This window comes from Vigna umbellata, chromosome 9, assembly GCF_029865625.1.
Source record: "Vigna umbellata cultivar VRB3 chromosome 9, Vumbellata_1.0, whole genome shotgun sequence".
In the NCBI taxonomy this organism is placed as follows: Eukaryota; Viridiplantae; Streptophyta; class Magnoliopsida; order Fabales; family Fabaceae; genus Vigna; species Vigna umbellata.
Genome location: NC_142173.1, coordinates 36,663,535 through 36,681,819, shown reverse-complemented (window position 1 = coordinate 36,681,819; position 18,285 = coordinate 36,663,535). Strand labels below are relative to the sequence as shown.

The following is an 18,285-nucleotide window of genomic DNA, read 5'->3' as shown; positions in this document are numbered from 1 at the left end:
AAGCCCTCGGTAATGAGCATTCGAGGGTATTTACCGAAGGGCGGAAGCCTTCGGTAATGGCCAGACGAGGGCATTTACCGAAGGGCAAAAGCCTTCGGTAAAATGCAGAGCAGGTTTTAGAGAAATGGTTTTCCCTCTGCAACCCAGACCTGTATAACAAATTTAATTTACAAACAGACCTGCATAACAATTTTCAAACACATACAAACATGCATAATGTGCATCTCAAAGATCCAATCAATGATCAATATCCAAGGCACATCAAATAATCCACAGGACATCCATTAATGTATAAATAATGTATTTATAGTTCAAACATAAAACAATGTAACACAAGGATGTTGTAACATCCAAAGTCTGTAAGTACATCTAACATTGAAATGATATCAACTCAAAATGTTCTAATATCCAAATGTTTGTCTAACAAGTAATAAGAAAATGAAACCTAATAATGTACATAACTATCATCAGAATGATTTTCATCATCCTGCTCCTCTATTGATGGCTGGACTGGTGTGGGTTGAACTGATGAGGGTTGGACTGATGAGGGTTGGACTGAAGTGGGCTGCTGAGTGGCAGCAGGTGATGAGGACGGTCGTGATTGGGTGGGAGGGATATTTTGTACGTCCTGTGAGGTTTGAGGCAAGACAGTCATGACCAGGGCCTTAAAATTTGAAAACTCTGCTCTGAGATCAGTGAGCTCCTGGTCACGTTGATGGAGTTCCTGCCTGAGTTGAAGAACCTCGTCAGGAGTACTGGTGGAAGAAGAAGGCTGGTGCTTCAGAGTACCTCCTCTGGATGCTGTATAGTTTGCAGCAAGCTGTCCCGCACCATACACTCGTCCCTTTTTCTTCCCACCAACGGTGTCGATCCAGCACTGCGTCCTACGGATGTCATCATCTGCATTACTGGCATCATCCGGTGTAGGAGCTGACTCATGTTCAGATCTAACCTGTGAAAGTCTCGTAGAAAAGTCTTCCTGTTGAAACATTAAAAGCAATGTCAGAGAACGACAGTATAACAGAAATAAAAAATTAGTAATAGTGTTATTTGCTTACATGAGTCTTCCGAGATCTTTCATCAACAAATTCATTAGTTCCCTTCCGAACATGAGTCTGTGCAAAGACCTCATCAACATGGACCGCCCGTCCTAGAGCCTGTGCCTGTAACATAATTAAGAATTACAAGCGTACATATGAAATACAATATACATAACTTGTGTATGAAAGAAAAAGTTATGTAATGAGATTATACCATACGAATGGCATGCTCATGAATGGTGATCGACCCACCAGTATGCAGGGTGCCACCCCTTTCAGACGCTCTGTTCCGCTGGGCTTTGGCACACTTATTGCGGAACTCTACTGTATTCCAATGGGCCAGTAAAGAGTTCCAAATGTGCTCACCCAGCCAGTTAGGGCGCTGTGCTGCATTCCGGGCATCCCTAAACATCTCTGACAGCCGATGAGATGCTTTCATGTGGAAATTTCTGTGTATCTGAGTTTCATGTTCAGGTTTCCACTGCACCTTCATCTGTAACATTAAAGAGAACAAACATTGATTACAGAACATACTAAAATATTCCCAACATTAGTGTAATAGATTGCTCACCTGAAAGCGCTGCCAGAATGGCTTCCTGTCGTCCTTAGGTATTGCTCCCCAAGTAGGCCATGGAGTTAAAAACTGTTGCTTTATTGAACGTGTGATGGCCTGGGAAGCAACCCTAGATGGAATAAACCTGCATAACAAAACTCATTTCAATTACAATATGGTTTAAACATCAAATGATATCAACAGATTATAAACTTACCCTTTACCATAGGGCTCAATCCATGGTCGATCATGGAGGGGCGGGTCAAGATCTTCAACATCACCACTTGAATCTGGATCACCAAGTGGTGTGACGGTCTCAGAAGGAGGTACAGAAGATGAGGAAGGTATAGAAGTAGGGTCAGAGAGAGGAGTGGGGGTAATAACAATAGGGGGAGGAGTGGGGGTGGCAATAATAGGAGGAGGAAGAGGGTCTGTGGCAGGGGTTGTAGAAGGGTGTGCTGGAGGAGGAGGAGAAGGGTCTACTGTAGTGGTAGTAGAAGGGTGTACTGCAGGAGGAGGAGGAGTGGGGTCTACTGCAGGTGTAGGAGTCTGTATAATAGGGGTAGGAGGAGGCCCCACAGATGATGAACTACCGGGAGCAGGGGTAGGTAGTCTAGCAGGCACCCTAAGTACATACTTTGGTGTCTGCCGTTGCCTCTTTGTAGGCCTTGCTACCCCTTTTCCTTTATCAGGACGCTCTGAACCTTGTCCTGTCATTACTGCATTGAAATGGTTACAAACAAAGCGAATAAATATAAATAAATAAAGAAGGATGAATTGTTTTCAAAGTCAATGTACAAGTAATTGCATACAACTTAAAGATGGTATTTTAGATAATGGTAATGAAATGATAGTCCAATTTGCTACAATAGATGTTCAACATTCAATCATCGTCATCATGATCATCATCTTCATCTTCATCTTCATCATCGTCTTCTTCTTCTTGTTCTTCTTCTTCATCGTCATCACCATCATCATCATCTTCTTCTTCTTCTTCATTTGCTTCTTCTTCTTCTTCTTCTTCTTCTTCTTCTTCTTCCTCTTGTTCTTCATCACCTTGTACTGTTGCTTCTAATTCATCTCCATCACCATCAGGGTCGACCAATGCGGTTATACGTTCAACTTCGATAATTTCTTGTGGTTGTGACATTTGGTCAAGTTGGTAGGCTACATCTTCCTCAACTTCATTTGAGTCTATGCGACCTCTAGGCTTCGTTTGTATTGCTACGGCCCAACCACGCTTGTCAATATTGCGAAATGGTGGATATGACACATAATAAACCTGTCTCACATTAGATGGTAGAATGAAAGGATCAAAAGGCCCATATCTTAATCTCTGGTTCAGTTCGACAATATTAAAGCGTGGATCGACTCTAGTACCAGCTCTAGAAGGATCAAACCATTCACAATAGAAGAGTACCACTCTGTTTGGAGAAGTAGTGCTGTTGTACTCTAACTCATATATTTTATGAATGATGCCGTAGAAATCATCATAAGACCCCTCTGTTAGGCCCTTGACATACACGCCACAATTTGATGTTTTCTTTCCTTTAGACCATTCATGTGTATGGAATTTGTAACCATTGATGAAGTAAGTGTGCCATTCTTTGACACATCTCATTGGCCAATTGGAGAGATGTCTTAACTCTTGAACCGTGGGAGTTAATGCCTGATTAAAAACCTACAAAGGTAGTAACAAAATTATAAAAGCAATGGTCAAATTTACCTTGCTCTAAACGTAGGAAAAACTACGGACCTGATTTCTAAACCAATGCGAAAACTCTGAGTGTATTCTAGCAGAAGTGTTTCCTTCTGCGACTTGCTCAGCCACAACAAATGAGCTGGTACAAATGAAATTCATTAGTGTATAACAATTAAACCGTTTGATAGATTAGAGATGGATGATGACATACTCAAGGTACGGCTTTACTTCACTGCAATTGATCAAGACATGGACATGAGCAGAGTTTAATTCAGCATCAGTTAACCAGTGAGTGAATTCTTTCCCTGCGTGACGGCCTGTTTGTCGAAAAACTGATAATGCACCTTCACGTCGCTCAACTTGCCATTGCATTTCATTTCTGACATGAGTGGGGGACAACATGAAGTTCTTGAAATAATGTGAACAAAAATAAGTTGTCTCTCTGTGCAAGTAAGCTGCACAAATTGAGCCTTCCACTCTAGCTTTATTTTTAACTGAGCGTTTGGATTCTCCCATAAACCTTTCAAAGGGATACATCCACCTGTACTGCACGGGTCCCCCAAGCCAAGCTTCATATGCAAGATGTATTGCAATGTGCTCCATTGAATCAAAGAATGCAGGAGGGAATATTCTTTCCAATTTGCAGAGAATAATCGGGATATTTTCATCCATCTTTTTAAGGGAATCTTCCTTTAGTGTCGTGCAACACAAATCTTTAAAGAAGTTACTGATTTCTATCAGTGGATGTAACACGTGTGTTGGCAAACAACTGAACGCAAGAGGGATGAAAGTCTCCATGAATACATGACAATCATGACTCTTCAACCCTTGAATAGTACCGTTCTGAACATTGGCACATCTGGACAAGTTAGAAGCATATCCATCTGGCATTCTAAGCTCCTTGATCCATGCACACACTATTCTTGTCTCGTCTTTTGACATGGTGTAATTTGCTTTTGGTTTAAATAATCGGCCGTTACCTTGTGCCTTCAACTCTAAGTCTTTTCGTCCACAATACAAAGGTAAATCTTTTCTTGCTTTCTCATTATCTTTTGTCTTACCTTTAACATCCATGACTGTGTTGAAGACATTGTCAAAGAAATTTTTTTCTGTGTGCATGACATCGATGTTGTGTCTTAGCAAGTTGTCCTTCCAATAGGGAAGTTCCCAGAATATGCTTCTTTTAGTCCAATTATGCCATTCCCCAAACCCTTCTAGCCTATTCTGACCAGATTCAGTCACTTTTGGATAGTCTTTCACTCTTCTCCACACGTGTGATCCAGTCAACTTTGGCGGGGGCATATCCGTTTCAAGTTGTCCTTTTCGAAATGCCTTTTTGTTTCTTCTAAAGGGGTGATCAATGGGCAAGAACCGTCGATGGCAGTCAAACCAACTACTTTTCCGGCCATGACTCAATTGGAATGACTTTGTATGTTCCATGCAATGTGGACAAGCTAATCGACCATGTGTGCTCCAACCAGATAACATGCCGTACGCTGGGAAGTCATTAATAGTCCACATCAAGGCTGCCCTCATAAGGAAATTTTGCCTCCTTGAAACGTCATACGTCCAAACACCATTCCATAACTTCTTCAAATCATCAATCAAAGGCTCCAAGTAAACATCAATCAATGATTTGGGATTAGATGGACCTGGTATTATACACGATAAAAACATGTAAGGCTTTGTCATGCACATCTCAGGTGGTAGATTGTATGGGGTAACTATCACGGGCCAACATGAATACGGTGATGCAGACGCCTGAATGTACGGGGTAAACCCATCAGAGCATAAACCAAGTCTGACGTTACGCGGTTCACTACCAAAGGATGGATGTTTACGATTGAAGTGCTTCCAAGCTTCACCATCAGAAGGATGACGCAAAAGTCCCGGAGTTTTGTTACCATCATGCCATGTCATGTGTTCTGCTGTTTGCATTGAAGTAAACAATCTTTGTAATCTTGGAATTATAGGTAAGTAGAACATGGACTTTAATGGAATTGGTTTTTTTTGCCTCCGTCCAGCATGCATTGTCTGATATCGAGGTGAGCCACAGAACTTGCATTCCACCAACATTGCATCATTTTTGCCACTGTCATTGTCATAGAATAACATACATCCATTAACACAACAATCAATCTTCTTCACATCCAATCCCAACTTTGAAACACATTTTTTGGCTTGGTAATAATTCTTCGGCATCAAATTGTTTGGTGGTGTCAAATCTAACATCAGTTTTGTATAGAAGTCCACTGCTTGAATGGGAACGTTCCAATTAGATTTGCCAGCCATGAGTCTAATGCACACTGACAATTTTGACTCAGATGAACCTTCAAATACAGGTAGATTTGCCTCTGTCAGTAAATTGTAAAACCTCTGCGTCGTTTCATTTGGAGGCTCTTCATCATGACTATCGTCTGCTTCTGCAGCATGGTGACGAAGAGCATGGTCGACCATCTCTTGCATGTAGGCAAATTGATCTATCTCACATGTATGTACAACAGTATTCGAACCTGATGCAAGCCGTTTTTCAGCTGCAGTGGAGGTCGAAGGAATTTCTTCACCATGAAATGTCCAGACCGTATAATTAGGCATGAACCCTTTTTGGTAAAGGTGAACTTTGACGACTTCATCTTTCAGAATGCTTGTACATTCGCACTTCATGCATGGACATCGAATCCCTCCATCAAGGGCATAATATTGATATCGTCGAGCCGTCTCCACGAACTCTTCAACTCCAATGACAAATGATTCCTTCAAACCTCTCCTTCCACTATAACAACGGTCGTACATCCATGCACGATGGTTGGGAAAATGGGCCATGTTCTGTGACAAGCCAAACAAATAAAAACTTAGCCAAAACAGCAACACTCCATGTCACATAAGTAATAAACCTATTGCTACTCAAGTCGGACATGGAAGGCAATTTCAACACTATGGTCATAGGCATTCAATAAGGGCATGCAAAGAGAAGTCCTCGGTATTGAAATGCCTTAGACATACTAAGGGGGGCTCTGTATTAAAGTTGGAGGAGACAACTTATTAAAACAAAAGTTCTCTTCTCTAGAGTACTTCCTAATAATTTCTAGTTTCTAAGTGTTTAGTGTATTTTTACCCTTCTCATTGATTTGAGATAGTGTATTTTTACCCTTCTCATTGATTTGAGAATGTGTGTAGTACCATAGGTACTTAAATGACTACTCCACTTAATGAAGTTATAGGCTAAGAAATGAAATACAAGGTAAATGAACATACCATATACACATCAACATAATTTAGACAATCAAATATCTATAAAAGCATGGATATATACAACAATTTAACCATGGATGTCTTTATGCAGTTTGCAAATTCAAACAATTCTAGTGCACTTTATGAAGTTCTTTTGAAGAAGAAAAAGTTGTAGTGGGTGTCTATTTTCGTGCAGCAGGGATGTTGTGCTATTTGGCAGTTTATAAAGGTTGTAATTGTTGTATTAAACTTGTTACAGCATTGAAAATGAAGCCACATTGAAAATCCAGCCACATTATATACAAATTACAGAAACAAGACCCTTGAAAAGCTTATCTGTTATATACAAATTATAAAAATCTGCACTTATCTGTTATGCAGAGGATTAGGACCAGTGTAGATTAGATAATGGTGCATGAAAAGCTTAAAATTGAAGTCACAATATGGAGCTGTCCTTCTACATTTCTGGTCCACTTTTTGATCTAGTTTGGTACTAATTATTGTGTGAAATAGTGGTCTTCTAAAGACTTTCATATTCTCTCCTAGCTCATATTCTAAAGCTAGATCTACTCAATTAGGACTTTCATAATCTTTGTTGGTGCTTTCCAGCTTTGATTCCACTTAGTTTTCAAATCTGATGCAGTTTTGGTCTAATTTTCTTGAATCTTGGCAACTGCTACTGTCATACGAATGTACTGCCTATTTCTATGCATTCTGAACAATTGAGCAAGTGTATTTTACCATTTGAAATTAGTGTGCACTGTTCATTTGGTGCATTTTGAACCTATATGCAAAATCACCTTTTAAACCATCATTTTTGCCTATATTTGGAAGTGCAGTAGTGAAATTCTGTTGTAGTGTATTCCTTGGCTGTTTAAGTGTTTGCACACATCCAATTTGATGATATAAACTTGATTGACAAATCATTTGAACCTCACAATCACTGTTGCTCATTTTAGGCACTGCTGTTAATTTTTCCAGCCACTTTGTAAGGTGCAGAGTTCATTTTTATTGCTGTTTGCCATTGTTTTTCTTTGGTGTTTTAGCCCATTTTAATTCTCCTAGCTCAGATGTTCAAGCTATATCTTGTTGTTTAGGATTTTTCCTACATGTTTATTGATCTAGCTATCTTTGATTCTGCTGTTTTGGTCATTTATAGTGCTGTTTTAGCACTTTTTGCTGCATAAATAGCAACTACAATAGTCATTTTGAGAAGTTGTGTACCTTTCTGTTTTTTAACCAATTATGCAAGTGTATTTGGTCATTACAAACTACTGTGCACTGTTCAAATGGTCCTTCACACTAATGTAAGAAACAACCAAAATTTCTAGACAGTTGCTTTTATAATGTCTTACTTCACCAATTATTGATCTAAAATCAAACAGGGATCGATGTAGATGTAGTGTATGTACAGACATATTGGTAGCTATGCTAGGGGTGTTCAATTATTTTTCTCACTACATATACTACTTTTTGTCCATTTTGTGATGCTTCTGGCCTTATCTCTCTACTGGGTTTATGGTAATATACTGTTTTCACACAATGAACACAATCAACAAATGGTTAAATGAAACTGAACTCTCTTGCAAATGCCAAGGAATTTAGGCTAAATTAGCCTTACTAAGCTCACAGCACTGAGGTTTCTCTTTAAAAATTTAAAGCTCATAAATGAAAAGGTTTGGAAGGGAGATTCTCCCTTGGCAGTTCAAAGCTGGAGAATCTTTCAGACCACCACCACCTAAGATACTACCAAGCACACAAACCTTCCTTCAAATTCCAGAAACCAAAGTGTGAAAACTTCTCAATCAAGAATGGCTAGGCTAAGATCAAAGTAATGGACAGACAGGTAAAACAGAACAGGACAGCCACTAAAGCAAAGGAATTGACAACACAACAGAGAAACTGACTCAAGATAAACTCTAGACCAGATTACAAAAGCAAACAAAAACTTCAATTAGGAACAGCAGATCAGAGTTCACACGTGAAAGACAAAACCAAGACAGCCAACAATCTACAAACAAGAAACAAAGCTATTTAAGAAGAAGGCACAAAAACTGAACCTACCAAAGGATCTAGAACAGATTCATAAAACAAGAAACAGAAACAAGTTGCAATATCATCAAGCTTTTAAGCTCAAAGCAATTGAGTGAAACTGTTTGATGAAATGGTAATAGAGAACAACAGTTTTCTGGTGCATCAGATTTCAAAAAAGTTAATTGCACTGGTCTTTCAGCTTTTTATAACTACGTAAATGTTTCTTTTGTCAATTTTTTTTTATATGAAAACAGAACGACCAAGCTTTTGCTGCAATGACAACTCAATGTCACATGCAGCAATCACAGATTTCAGAAAAGGCAACCAACTAGCAACTTGTCAATGAAAAATGCCAAAAATTTGGTGGTTTAAAGAGTGAAAATGCTTAGGGCAGCTATAACTCGTGGTTTCTTTGCATCATCAATTTCAAACAACTAAAACAAACTTGTTTATAAAGCAAATAGGTGCAGAAACACACTATCTCAAAATTTGACTTAGTCAGCCCCCAAATTACTCAATGTAAGCAACTTAACCACTCAAATTTTGACTCAATGAAATCAAATAGCTTTTGATCAGCTAACTAAACTCAAAAACAAAATTTAAAGTTCTAAAAAAAAACACACACTATGAAATTAATGTAAGATGTCCAGCAAGGATCTATATGCTAGACCAGATTCAAAACACAAAGAAAAAAAAAAGACTCAAGCAAAGTAACGCAGATCGGCCAACTGCTGCAACAAAGTTAAACTGTGTTCACAAGTGCTACTAATCTAGGCTATGCCTTTCATTGATCTTTGCAGTATGCACTTGCTTTTTAACAGCAGCTCAAAATCCAGAAATGAATTTAGCAAAAGAATCTGGACTAAAACATTTTTCAACTTTAAAGAATCACTTGGACTGGCCAATGGATATCTATCAACCAGCTCATTCATTTAAATGTTTCATTGCTTTTGCGGTGTGATAGAGTTTATACCAAGGATCAAACACAATTTGACGATCAAATGCACAACTGAAATCCGTTTTAGGACATTCAAAAACTACATCAGTTTCAACCAATGCACATGACTTTTAGACAAAACTGAACTTGGATTTCAAAAGAAAATTGACTCAAAATAGAATGCACCGATTTAAAATGATGAAACACTGACTCAAACACAGAAAAAAATGCACAGATGCACCTAATCAGAAAATGAGTTCAACATCAAACCAGAAAACACCTGGAATTGATTCAATGAAGACACAAACCAGATCACAAGACAGTAATAGAAAATGATGAACAAATCAGAAATTAAAAGAACAGCACAAATTGCTCAGAATCAAAAGCAAACCGAGACAAAATAAGATGACTGAACACCTCATAAATGAAGAAAAACGCAACAGAGATGCGAAACAGAAATGCGAAACAGCAACTCAGAATCAAGATATCACAAACACAGATTCAACAGAAGACTTGAATCAACATTACGTGAATCAGAGAAAAAAAATGAATCACAAACAAGAACAAACCAAAAACAAACAAACGCGAAGCAAATGAGAAAAAAATTCAGAACAGATAGAACAACTTATCTGTTGACGCGTGCTCGAACCTTGCTCTGAATACCACTTGATGGACGAACGCCCGAGGAGAGGACGAAGGTGCGTGTCGCGATGTCCTTCGAAGCTTCCTCCAGAGATGTACGCAGCGAAAAATGATGACGAAGCTCTAAATCGAGAGACAGATTCAAGAAAAACCTAAGATCTAAGGTTTAATCGGTAGATAACCTTAGAGACACGAAGAAAACCCTAGAAAAGGGGGAAAGCTCAAAATGAACTGATGAATCGGGTCAAACTCAAGATTAAACGATAGGAAAGCTAGATTACTCAGAGGAAAGTGGATTAAACGGTAGAAAAGGGAAAACAATCGGTGGAAAGTCTGGATCGAAGGTGAAAGAAGATGGAGACCTAGCGGATGATGTGTTCAGGAGATGCGGGAATAGAAAATGCAAATCTGAGAAAAGAATGTGAGTGACGAAATGATGGCTTACAGTGATGAAAACAGAAGGCTCGCGAGGATGAGCTCTCGAGAGAGAGATGGCAGCGAGACGTGGTTATGAGACAAAGGAGGACGCGTGGCTGCTGAAGATGTAGGCCGCTTGGAGCGACGTGAGGTGGCAGCAAAGAATGGTAGCGAGGAGGTGAGAGAAAACACCGTGAAAATGGAAAATGGAAGGCAGAGAGTGTGCTTGGAAGGTGGCTAGAGGGAGTCTTTGGACTCTCTAGCCTATGACTTTCAAGAGAGAATAGTTTCTGATTCAGAAAACTCAATTCTCATTAATCTCAAAAGTGCTAATACAAGAGAGGAGTTGGGTATTTATAGTAACACATACTCCTTAAGAGCTAACCTAGGAAAAGTAAAAATACAAAAGGAAAACTAAGTCAAGTAGGATTCCATCAAGGAGGATCTTGGATCACTACAAGAAATTGTTTGATTACCGAAGGGTATTTACAGACGGCCTCACGGCCTTCGGTAAAAGTAATTTACCGACGGTCAGTTATAGTATTACCGAAGGTCTATGATCCCTCGGTATTGAATACAAAAATATCGCAAAATACAGGCGGCTTTTTACCGAAGGTCCTTAGGCCCTCGGTAATGAACTGGTGATTTTAAAAACCGAGGGTCCTAGGCCGTCGGTATGTTTGAGGGTGAATTAAAATCAAAACTTCTGATTTCCCTCTCCCATTTCGAGCTCGTCGACGAAAGCCTATTTCCCTCTCCCTGCGAATCATCTCCTCAGGCGCATTGTCTCTGTCGTCACGGTTGTCCGTCGAGCTCATCCTTCATTCGGTCGTGTTAGTGAGGCGGCGTGACAGTGGTTGTCGTTGACTGAGGCGACTGCCGTGGAGTAGGAGGGTTGGTGACTGAGGTGTCATCCTTCATTCGGTAGGTTTGGAGGTGTTTTTGAGGGATTCTCCGGGAAGGGTGTTGGTGGCCGGTGATTGGGGCATTTATTGCGGCTGCCGTGGAGTAGGGAGGGTGTTCCCGCTAGGATTGCCGCAAGGTTAGTGTTCTGTTCATTTGAATTTTAGGTTTGGGGCTTCCTCCTTAATTGATTTCTATTTGTTTTCGTGCTTCCAAATTCTTGCAATTCCTTGCAAGTCATTCTATATTGGATTGTGGTTGTGGCAACAGGGGTGGTGCTTCGTGGATAGCGTGAGGAGGGCATTGCGGTGGTGACGTGTTGTGGACGTTGCTTTAACTGGTGGTGTAGTTGGGCTGGGTCTGCCATTGCAGAGGGTGCTGTGGAGCTTTTTATCAGGTTTGCTATCTTCCACCGCTGTAGTTAACTGCATTTAGAAGTTCCTCTTTTAGTGTTGGATAATAGCATGATTTTTCGTTATTTATGTTCTTGGAAGAATTTAAACATCATATCAAAATGTAACAGAAGATTTATGCACAAAGTTGTTTGTTTGTTTTTGTCGAACACCATCAAATATAGTTAGCTTCTACTTCTTGATTTGATATGAAACTGTACATCAGTATGTCAAAACTAAGTATTGGATTTTGTGGTTGTTTTATATGACTTCCTTTTGTGCATGGACTTATGCACAAGATATCATGAGTGCATCAACTTATCCCCATCTACAATAGGGCAGCTTAAAACCGGGCAGGTTGGATTGACTCCCGTTTGTTTTGTGGCTTGGAGAGACCATGCCACTTATTTTATGGTGGGTTAGGTTAGAAGATCATCTCATGTTTTATTGCGATTCTCTTATGAAGCTTTCTGTAGATAGTAAAATTAATATTAGACTCCAGTGTGGCAGAAGGTTATGACACTATATTAGATTATCCCTTATATAAACGTAGAACTAAGAAAATAAAATAACAGAAATTATTGAGATAGTTAGAGTAAAAGAGATAGTGGAAGATTATTTAAACTTTGAGGGATCATAAAATCTATTAACCAGGGAAATAACAGTGCTCTTTCCACAGCCACTGCTACCAACCAATGCTACTGTTTTTCCAGCTGGAATGGACAAGGACAGTCCTTGAAGGATTGATTTGTCTGGGCGTGATGGGTAGGAAAAGTGAACATCTTGAAAGTCAATGTCACCTTTGATTCTGCTAGGCATCTTCCCTTCTGATTCATTACTTATTAGAGGCTTTGTTTGGATCACATCCCCCTGCTCATTGCCCTCCAACCAAATTGTTTTTCTGCAGAGAACTCCATCCAAGAGCAGTATCCAGCATCTGTGTAACGTCCAGAACCTCCTTGGACGTGGCTGCTGTGTGCTCTGCTGCCATGCATTTCCACGGTTTTGCCTTACTTCAGCAAAAGAAAACAAAGCTGGTGGCTCCCAATTTTAATTCCAACTCTGTTGATTGTTTGCTCCTTCATGGGCCCTAGGCCATAACCTTCCCTTCCCATCTCCATCATTACATTATGGATTACCTTTTCTCTCTGTTTCTTGTTTCAAGAACACAGGCAAGCATAACCTTTATCAATGTCTATAATATCTCAGCTCATTTCACATGATTTCTCGTTGCTAGTTTTTTATATTACCTTTACTCATCTCTCATTATTATATGTGGTACCACCTCAAATACCAACTTAAACAAAGCAGGCACTTCGTATATAATGCTGAACATCCAAATCTCTAATGCATTTCTCCCAAACCTTTTCTTCCCTTTCCTTTACCAAATATTGAACATCGGTTTCTGTTATCAATATGTAAAATCAAACACCTTTTCTATATATCCCGGACGCCAAACCTCCTTTCCTACTTTATCGCCATTCTGCATGTGATTCTACAACCTAATTATCTAACCTAGCACCTCTATATAAATAACATGTAAAGGCAGTAAAAAATTATGGCCCATAATCAACCAGAGACCTTATTTATTGGTCTTACTACCAAAATTTCTAGACAGTTGCTTTTATAATGTCTTACTTCACCAATTATTGATCTAAAATCAAACAGGGATCGATGTAGATGTAGTGTATGTACAGACATATTGGTAGCTATGCTAGGGGTGTTCAATTATTTTTCTCACTACATATACTACTTTTTGTCCATTTTGTGATGCTTCTGGCCTTATCTCTCTACTGGGTTTATGGTAATATACTGATTCGTGATACAATTTCCCATCAACAGCCACCTGAAGAAACAACTCTGCTATAAGTAAAAATAGACATCATCTGATTTGGTTTAAGGTAGTTAAGTTTTTCATTATGCTTTTATGGTCACTCTTTTTCTGGGGTATATCTTGGGATACCAAGTGTCCAGACCTATGAATGTGTGCATTTGACTTTCATCCAATTATAAACAAATATCTTCAATTTTTTTTATTTTATCTTCTCTAGTATTATATGTTTTATTTGAATCTAGTGTCTCCTATTTTTAGTATTTCAATTGCAAAATTTCCATTTTATTATTTAGATGTTTTAAAATTATAGCATTTATGTTTTTATATGATGATGATGGTCGATTATTTTTATATGCCAGAGTGTGAGATGCGTTATTCGCTGTTATTTCTGGCTCTTTCAATTCATTTCTTTTCCCCTTTTTAAACAAATACTGCTATGATATTAAATATTGGAAAATTAATTTATGTTTCTAGTGGTACTTCCACGTTTTATAAGATTAAGCTAATGATTTTTGCAAAGTGAATTTGGTTTTAAAATAAGCACTGAGAACGTATCTACTGCTAATTTAATTTAAAGCCTGTTATGATATTAATCTTATAAAATTTAAGTGCATAGATTCTTAACTGTTCATTTCTACTACTTACAATTGTTTTAGAGAAATATTTATCAATGGGAAGATCTCAAGATCACTAACAACATTATATATACCTTTTCAATTGGGTACACCGTTTTCTTGCAAACAACACACTTTTCCTGAGTTCCAGAAAACAATCTTGAAACCTTGTTGTTTTGGACCTGTGGATTTCCCAGAGACAATACAGAGGGAATTACTTTTTTTTACTAGTAGCAATTGCATTTTTCTGTAATCCTAAAGATAGAAAGATTTTTTTTGTGTGTATTAAGAATGTGTAAAAACCTGATCAGCAGATCTTTCAACTCTAGCAATTCTTGGAATACCTTCAAGCATGAATTATAAAGTCAGATGAAAAGAGAACAGAATAACTTGAAAATAGTGTATATTGTTAGAACTAAAAGAAGTACTTGATTTGAAGAAATAAGTAACGTGCATCCAAATCTCAAACATCGAGAAGAAGATAGCTGTTAGATAAATGGTATGCTTTCAGAATCGAAATATGAATTCTTAAATTACTGTTAGTAGAATAAAATAAAGATACATAAAGGATCTAAGATTAGGTTCTTTACAATTAAATGCATACCAGATACGATCAGAACTATTCATGAAAGGTACAAAAAGTTTATCAGATAATGGAAAAATGCAACCTCACACAGTAATAGTAATTCATCTGAAGAGTGTTGAGCACTCTTTGAAAGATATGAAGTAGAAATAGGAACTAATTCATCTGAACTTAGTGTCAACAGGAATATCCTTTTATTCTACACTTTGCCATATGGATTCGCCACATGGATTCACCTTGGCCTCTTCCCTACTCAGGGCCACATTCTCCTTATTCAGATTGAAAAACAAATAATATATCTCAATCTGTTATTCACACTGGACCATTCTCTCTAAGTTACAATAGATATCATCAATTCTGGTCTATTTCCAACCCTCAATTCTATGATTACAATGCTCCTTTTTCCTATATCTCATTCAAGTCACATTGTATGATTATTACTGGAAACAGAACAGATTTTTCGAGCATATACTCTTTAGCTATGTGTCCTCATAAAAGAAGAAAATATACACTTTCCAAGCATTAAATCATAAAAATCATCATCAATCCACCAGAAGAAAAAAAAAAAAAGAATCATTCGACCAATCTAAGAGTGAAAGCTCAAATGAAGCTTTGATCAAATTCAGAGAAAAAAAAAGATAAAAGCATGATCCTGTGTTTGGTCTCACCTTGAGGGTGCCCTTGCAGTGGTGGCATCTGAAACACGATTTATGGTACACCTTGTTGTCAGCAGTAAGCTGTTCCACCCAATACACTTTCTTTTCACAAGCTGTGCACTTCTGGGTGGTGCCTACAAATGATGCCATCTCAAATGGTGATTTAGAATTTCAGTTGGGGAATTGAATAGAGGGTGAGTACTTTCTTTCTTCCTTGTATTATTTTTTTCGAAATTCTGGGATGGGAAAATTTACAAACAGGTGGTGATCATGTTCAATTGTCCATTGGTCTAATATTTAAGAGTTGAAGAAAAGACAAATAAAAACAAAGTTAGCTGTATTCATAATGGCCAGTTTGATGATTTGATTTGGGGCTACCCGATGACGGCTTTGGGCCACCAATGGCACTGGCAGAGCCTCTGCTGAAATGACCATTCTACCATCAACCAAGACAGATAACCATGTTCATGTCTTAATCATTCAGTGTTATGTCATCTAATGTTATTCAGGTGTATTCACATTTTCATATGCTGCAAGAGACCTTACGTGCTTTTTCCTCTCTTTTCTGCATTAGAAATTACCTTCCAAACTTACCAACAATCCATAAAACTTTTATTATCAAAATTACAGTATGACATTTTTAAATATTACTTTATATGTTATGTTATTAAATTATTATAGTAATTTTATTAATATTTGTTCTACCCGATTGAATCTTGAAGTAGTACTTTGATCAATTTGGTCTAGTTTCAACACCAGATATTTTAGCTTATAGCCAGATTTGGTGTTTAAACCATTACTTTTTGAGTTAAAATGGAAGTAGAGTGGTAATTTTGAACTTTTTGTCGTGCATTACTCATTTTAAGCTATTGTTTGTTTATAATATATAACATTATTATAAGTTGGTATATAAAGATTATTATATGTTGCAAATATAGGTTTTTTGGAGGAAGACCCACTGTTCAATTGAATAAAGTTGGTGTCAAATTTGGAGGTGTTGCAAATTAGGAGGAGTTAAGCATCTGAAACAAGTATGTACTCAATCATATTTTATTGAAGTTTTCAAAGTCCTGTTTTTGGTGCCTGAATGTGCATTTATTGTAAACTTTGTTGGGTATGTGTTGATTTTAGCATTGTAAATAACCTTATTGGAATATTTTGAATTGTGGACTTGTATTTGATTTAAATTCTGATTTGTATGGTAAAAAACTACATAACAGACCTATAATCCGTGCCTTTGGTTCATGTTTATGGTCCAAACTTGATCTCACTCTCTCCCTTTATGTCCAACATCCAACCACATTTAAAGTAAGTCTTAATGTTTGACCAAGAAACACAAAATACTAAAGTAGGCTACCAAACTACACAGACACTGTTCTAAAAAGTTTAGAACAGTTAAACCTACCTAGTACAAAAATGACACTACCAAAAGTACCTAAAACTGAAAACATGACTACCTAGAACCTAAAACTAGTTAGCAGAATAGGATAAAAGTCATAATATGGACAAGGTTAAGAACCTTGTCCTTCCTAGCCAGTTAGTCTTTGGTTGTTTCTTACATTAGTGTGAAGGACCATTTGAACCTTGATTGAGAAGTTTTCACACTTTGGTTTCTGGAATTTGAAGGAAGGTTTGTGTGCTTGGTAGTATCTTAGGTGGTGGTGGTCTGAAAGATTCTCCAGCTTTGAACTGCCAAGGGAGAATCTCCCTTCCAAACCTTTTCATTTATGAGCTTTAAATTTTTAAAGAGAAACCTCAGTGCTGTGAGCTTAGTAAGGCTAATTTAGCCTAAATTCCTTGGCATTTGCAAGAGAGTTCAGTTTCATTTAACCATTTGTTGATTGTGTTCATTGTGCAGGAAAAGAAATTGGATTAATCAGATTGGAGCAACTGTGATTTGTTGCAACTGGAACTGCAATCACTGTTTTTTTGATTGATTATTGATTTCCTGGAACTGTATTTGTGCTTGTGAATCTTTAAACTGTCATTGCATTCATTTTAGTTAAAACATTGCTTGCTGAATTCATGATGTATTTACTGTTTTGAAAATGAAGTGTGATTTCATGGTTTAATTGGGCAAGTTGAATGTTGATTCTGATTTGATAAGACCTATGGGAACTTGGTAGATGCATAGGATTTTCAATTAATGTGCTGATTGTTTTATGAGCATTTCTGGAAGTGCATCAACATTGTTTTAACTGCCAATTTCTGCATTGCATCATGTTAATCTTTCTCCATTGATTTGATTATCTTGTGGAGGTTGTCTAATCAGTTGGATTAAGGTTTGAACTTCATATATTTGAATCTGATGAAAATTGAGTACATTGGCCTATGAGTGCATATCAGAATTTCAATGAAATGATTTGAGAGCTTAAATAGCTGAGATTTATTTGTGCAGATTTCTATTCTGTTTAAATTCATTGTTTAATGTTAGCTGAATTTTCCGCATTACATCATATCACTCTTTGTCCATTGGTTTGATCAGGTTTTGATTAATTTGGAATGATTGTTTAATCAATTTGGTTTCAGCTTAGATTTTACATTTCTTTGAATCTGGTATAATGACCATTTGCATGTGTCTAATAGAATCTGGTTTGATTTTGGTGTGTGCAGAACTGATTTGTTTGAGAGTTTAGCTTAAGCAGGAAATTACTGAGAAAACAGCAACCTAAGCATTTAATTTGGAAGCTTTGAACTAAAGGGAGTTATCTAGTTTAATTGCTTCTGACTGTTTAAACTCTTTTGGA

General features: G+C 37.6%; 1 protein-coding gene across 1 annotated transcript; it reads right to left on the bottom strand.

Annotated features, from left to right (window-relative positions):
• Positions 1–261: 261 nt before the first annotated feature.
• LOC148193403 (uncharacterized) lies at positions 262–15,688 on the bottom strand. Its single transcript, XM_088098539.1, has 8 exons — positions 15,434–15,688; positions 14,395–14,481; positions 1,978–2,142; positions 1,811–1,908; positions 1,612–1,738; positions 1,255–1,533; positions 1,059–1,163; positions 262–979 (listed from the first exon to the last, which is right to left on the bottom strand). Exons 1-8 carry the CDS (start codon positions 15,686–15,688, stop codon positions 446–448), a joined length of 1,650 nt encoding a protein of 549 aa, XP_087954665.1. The 3' UTR covers positions 262–445.
• Between the last annotated feature and the right edge of the window lie 2,597 nt (positions 15,689–18,285).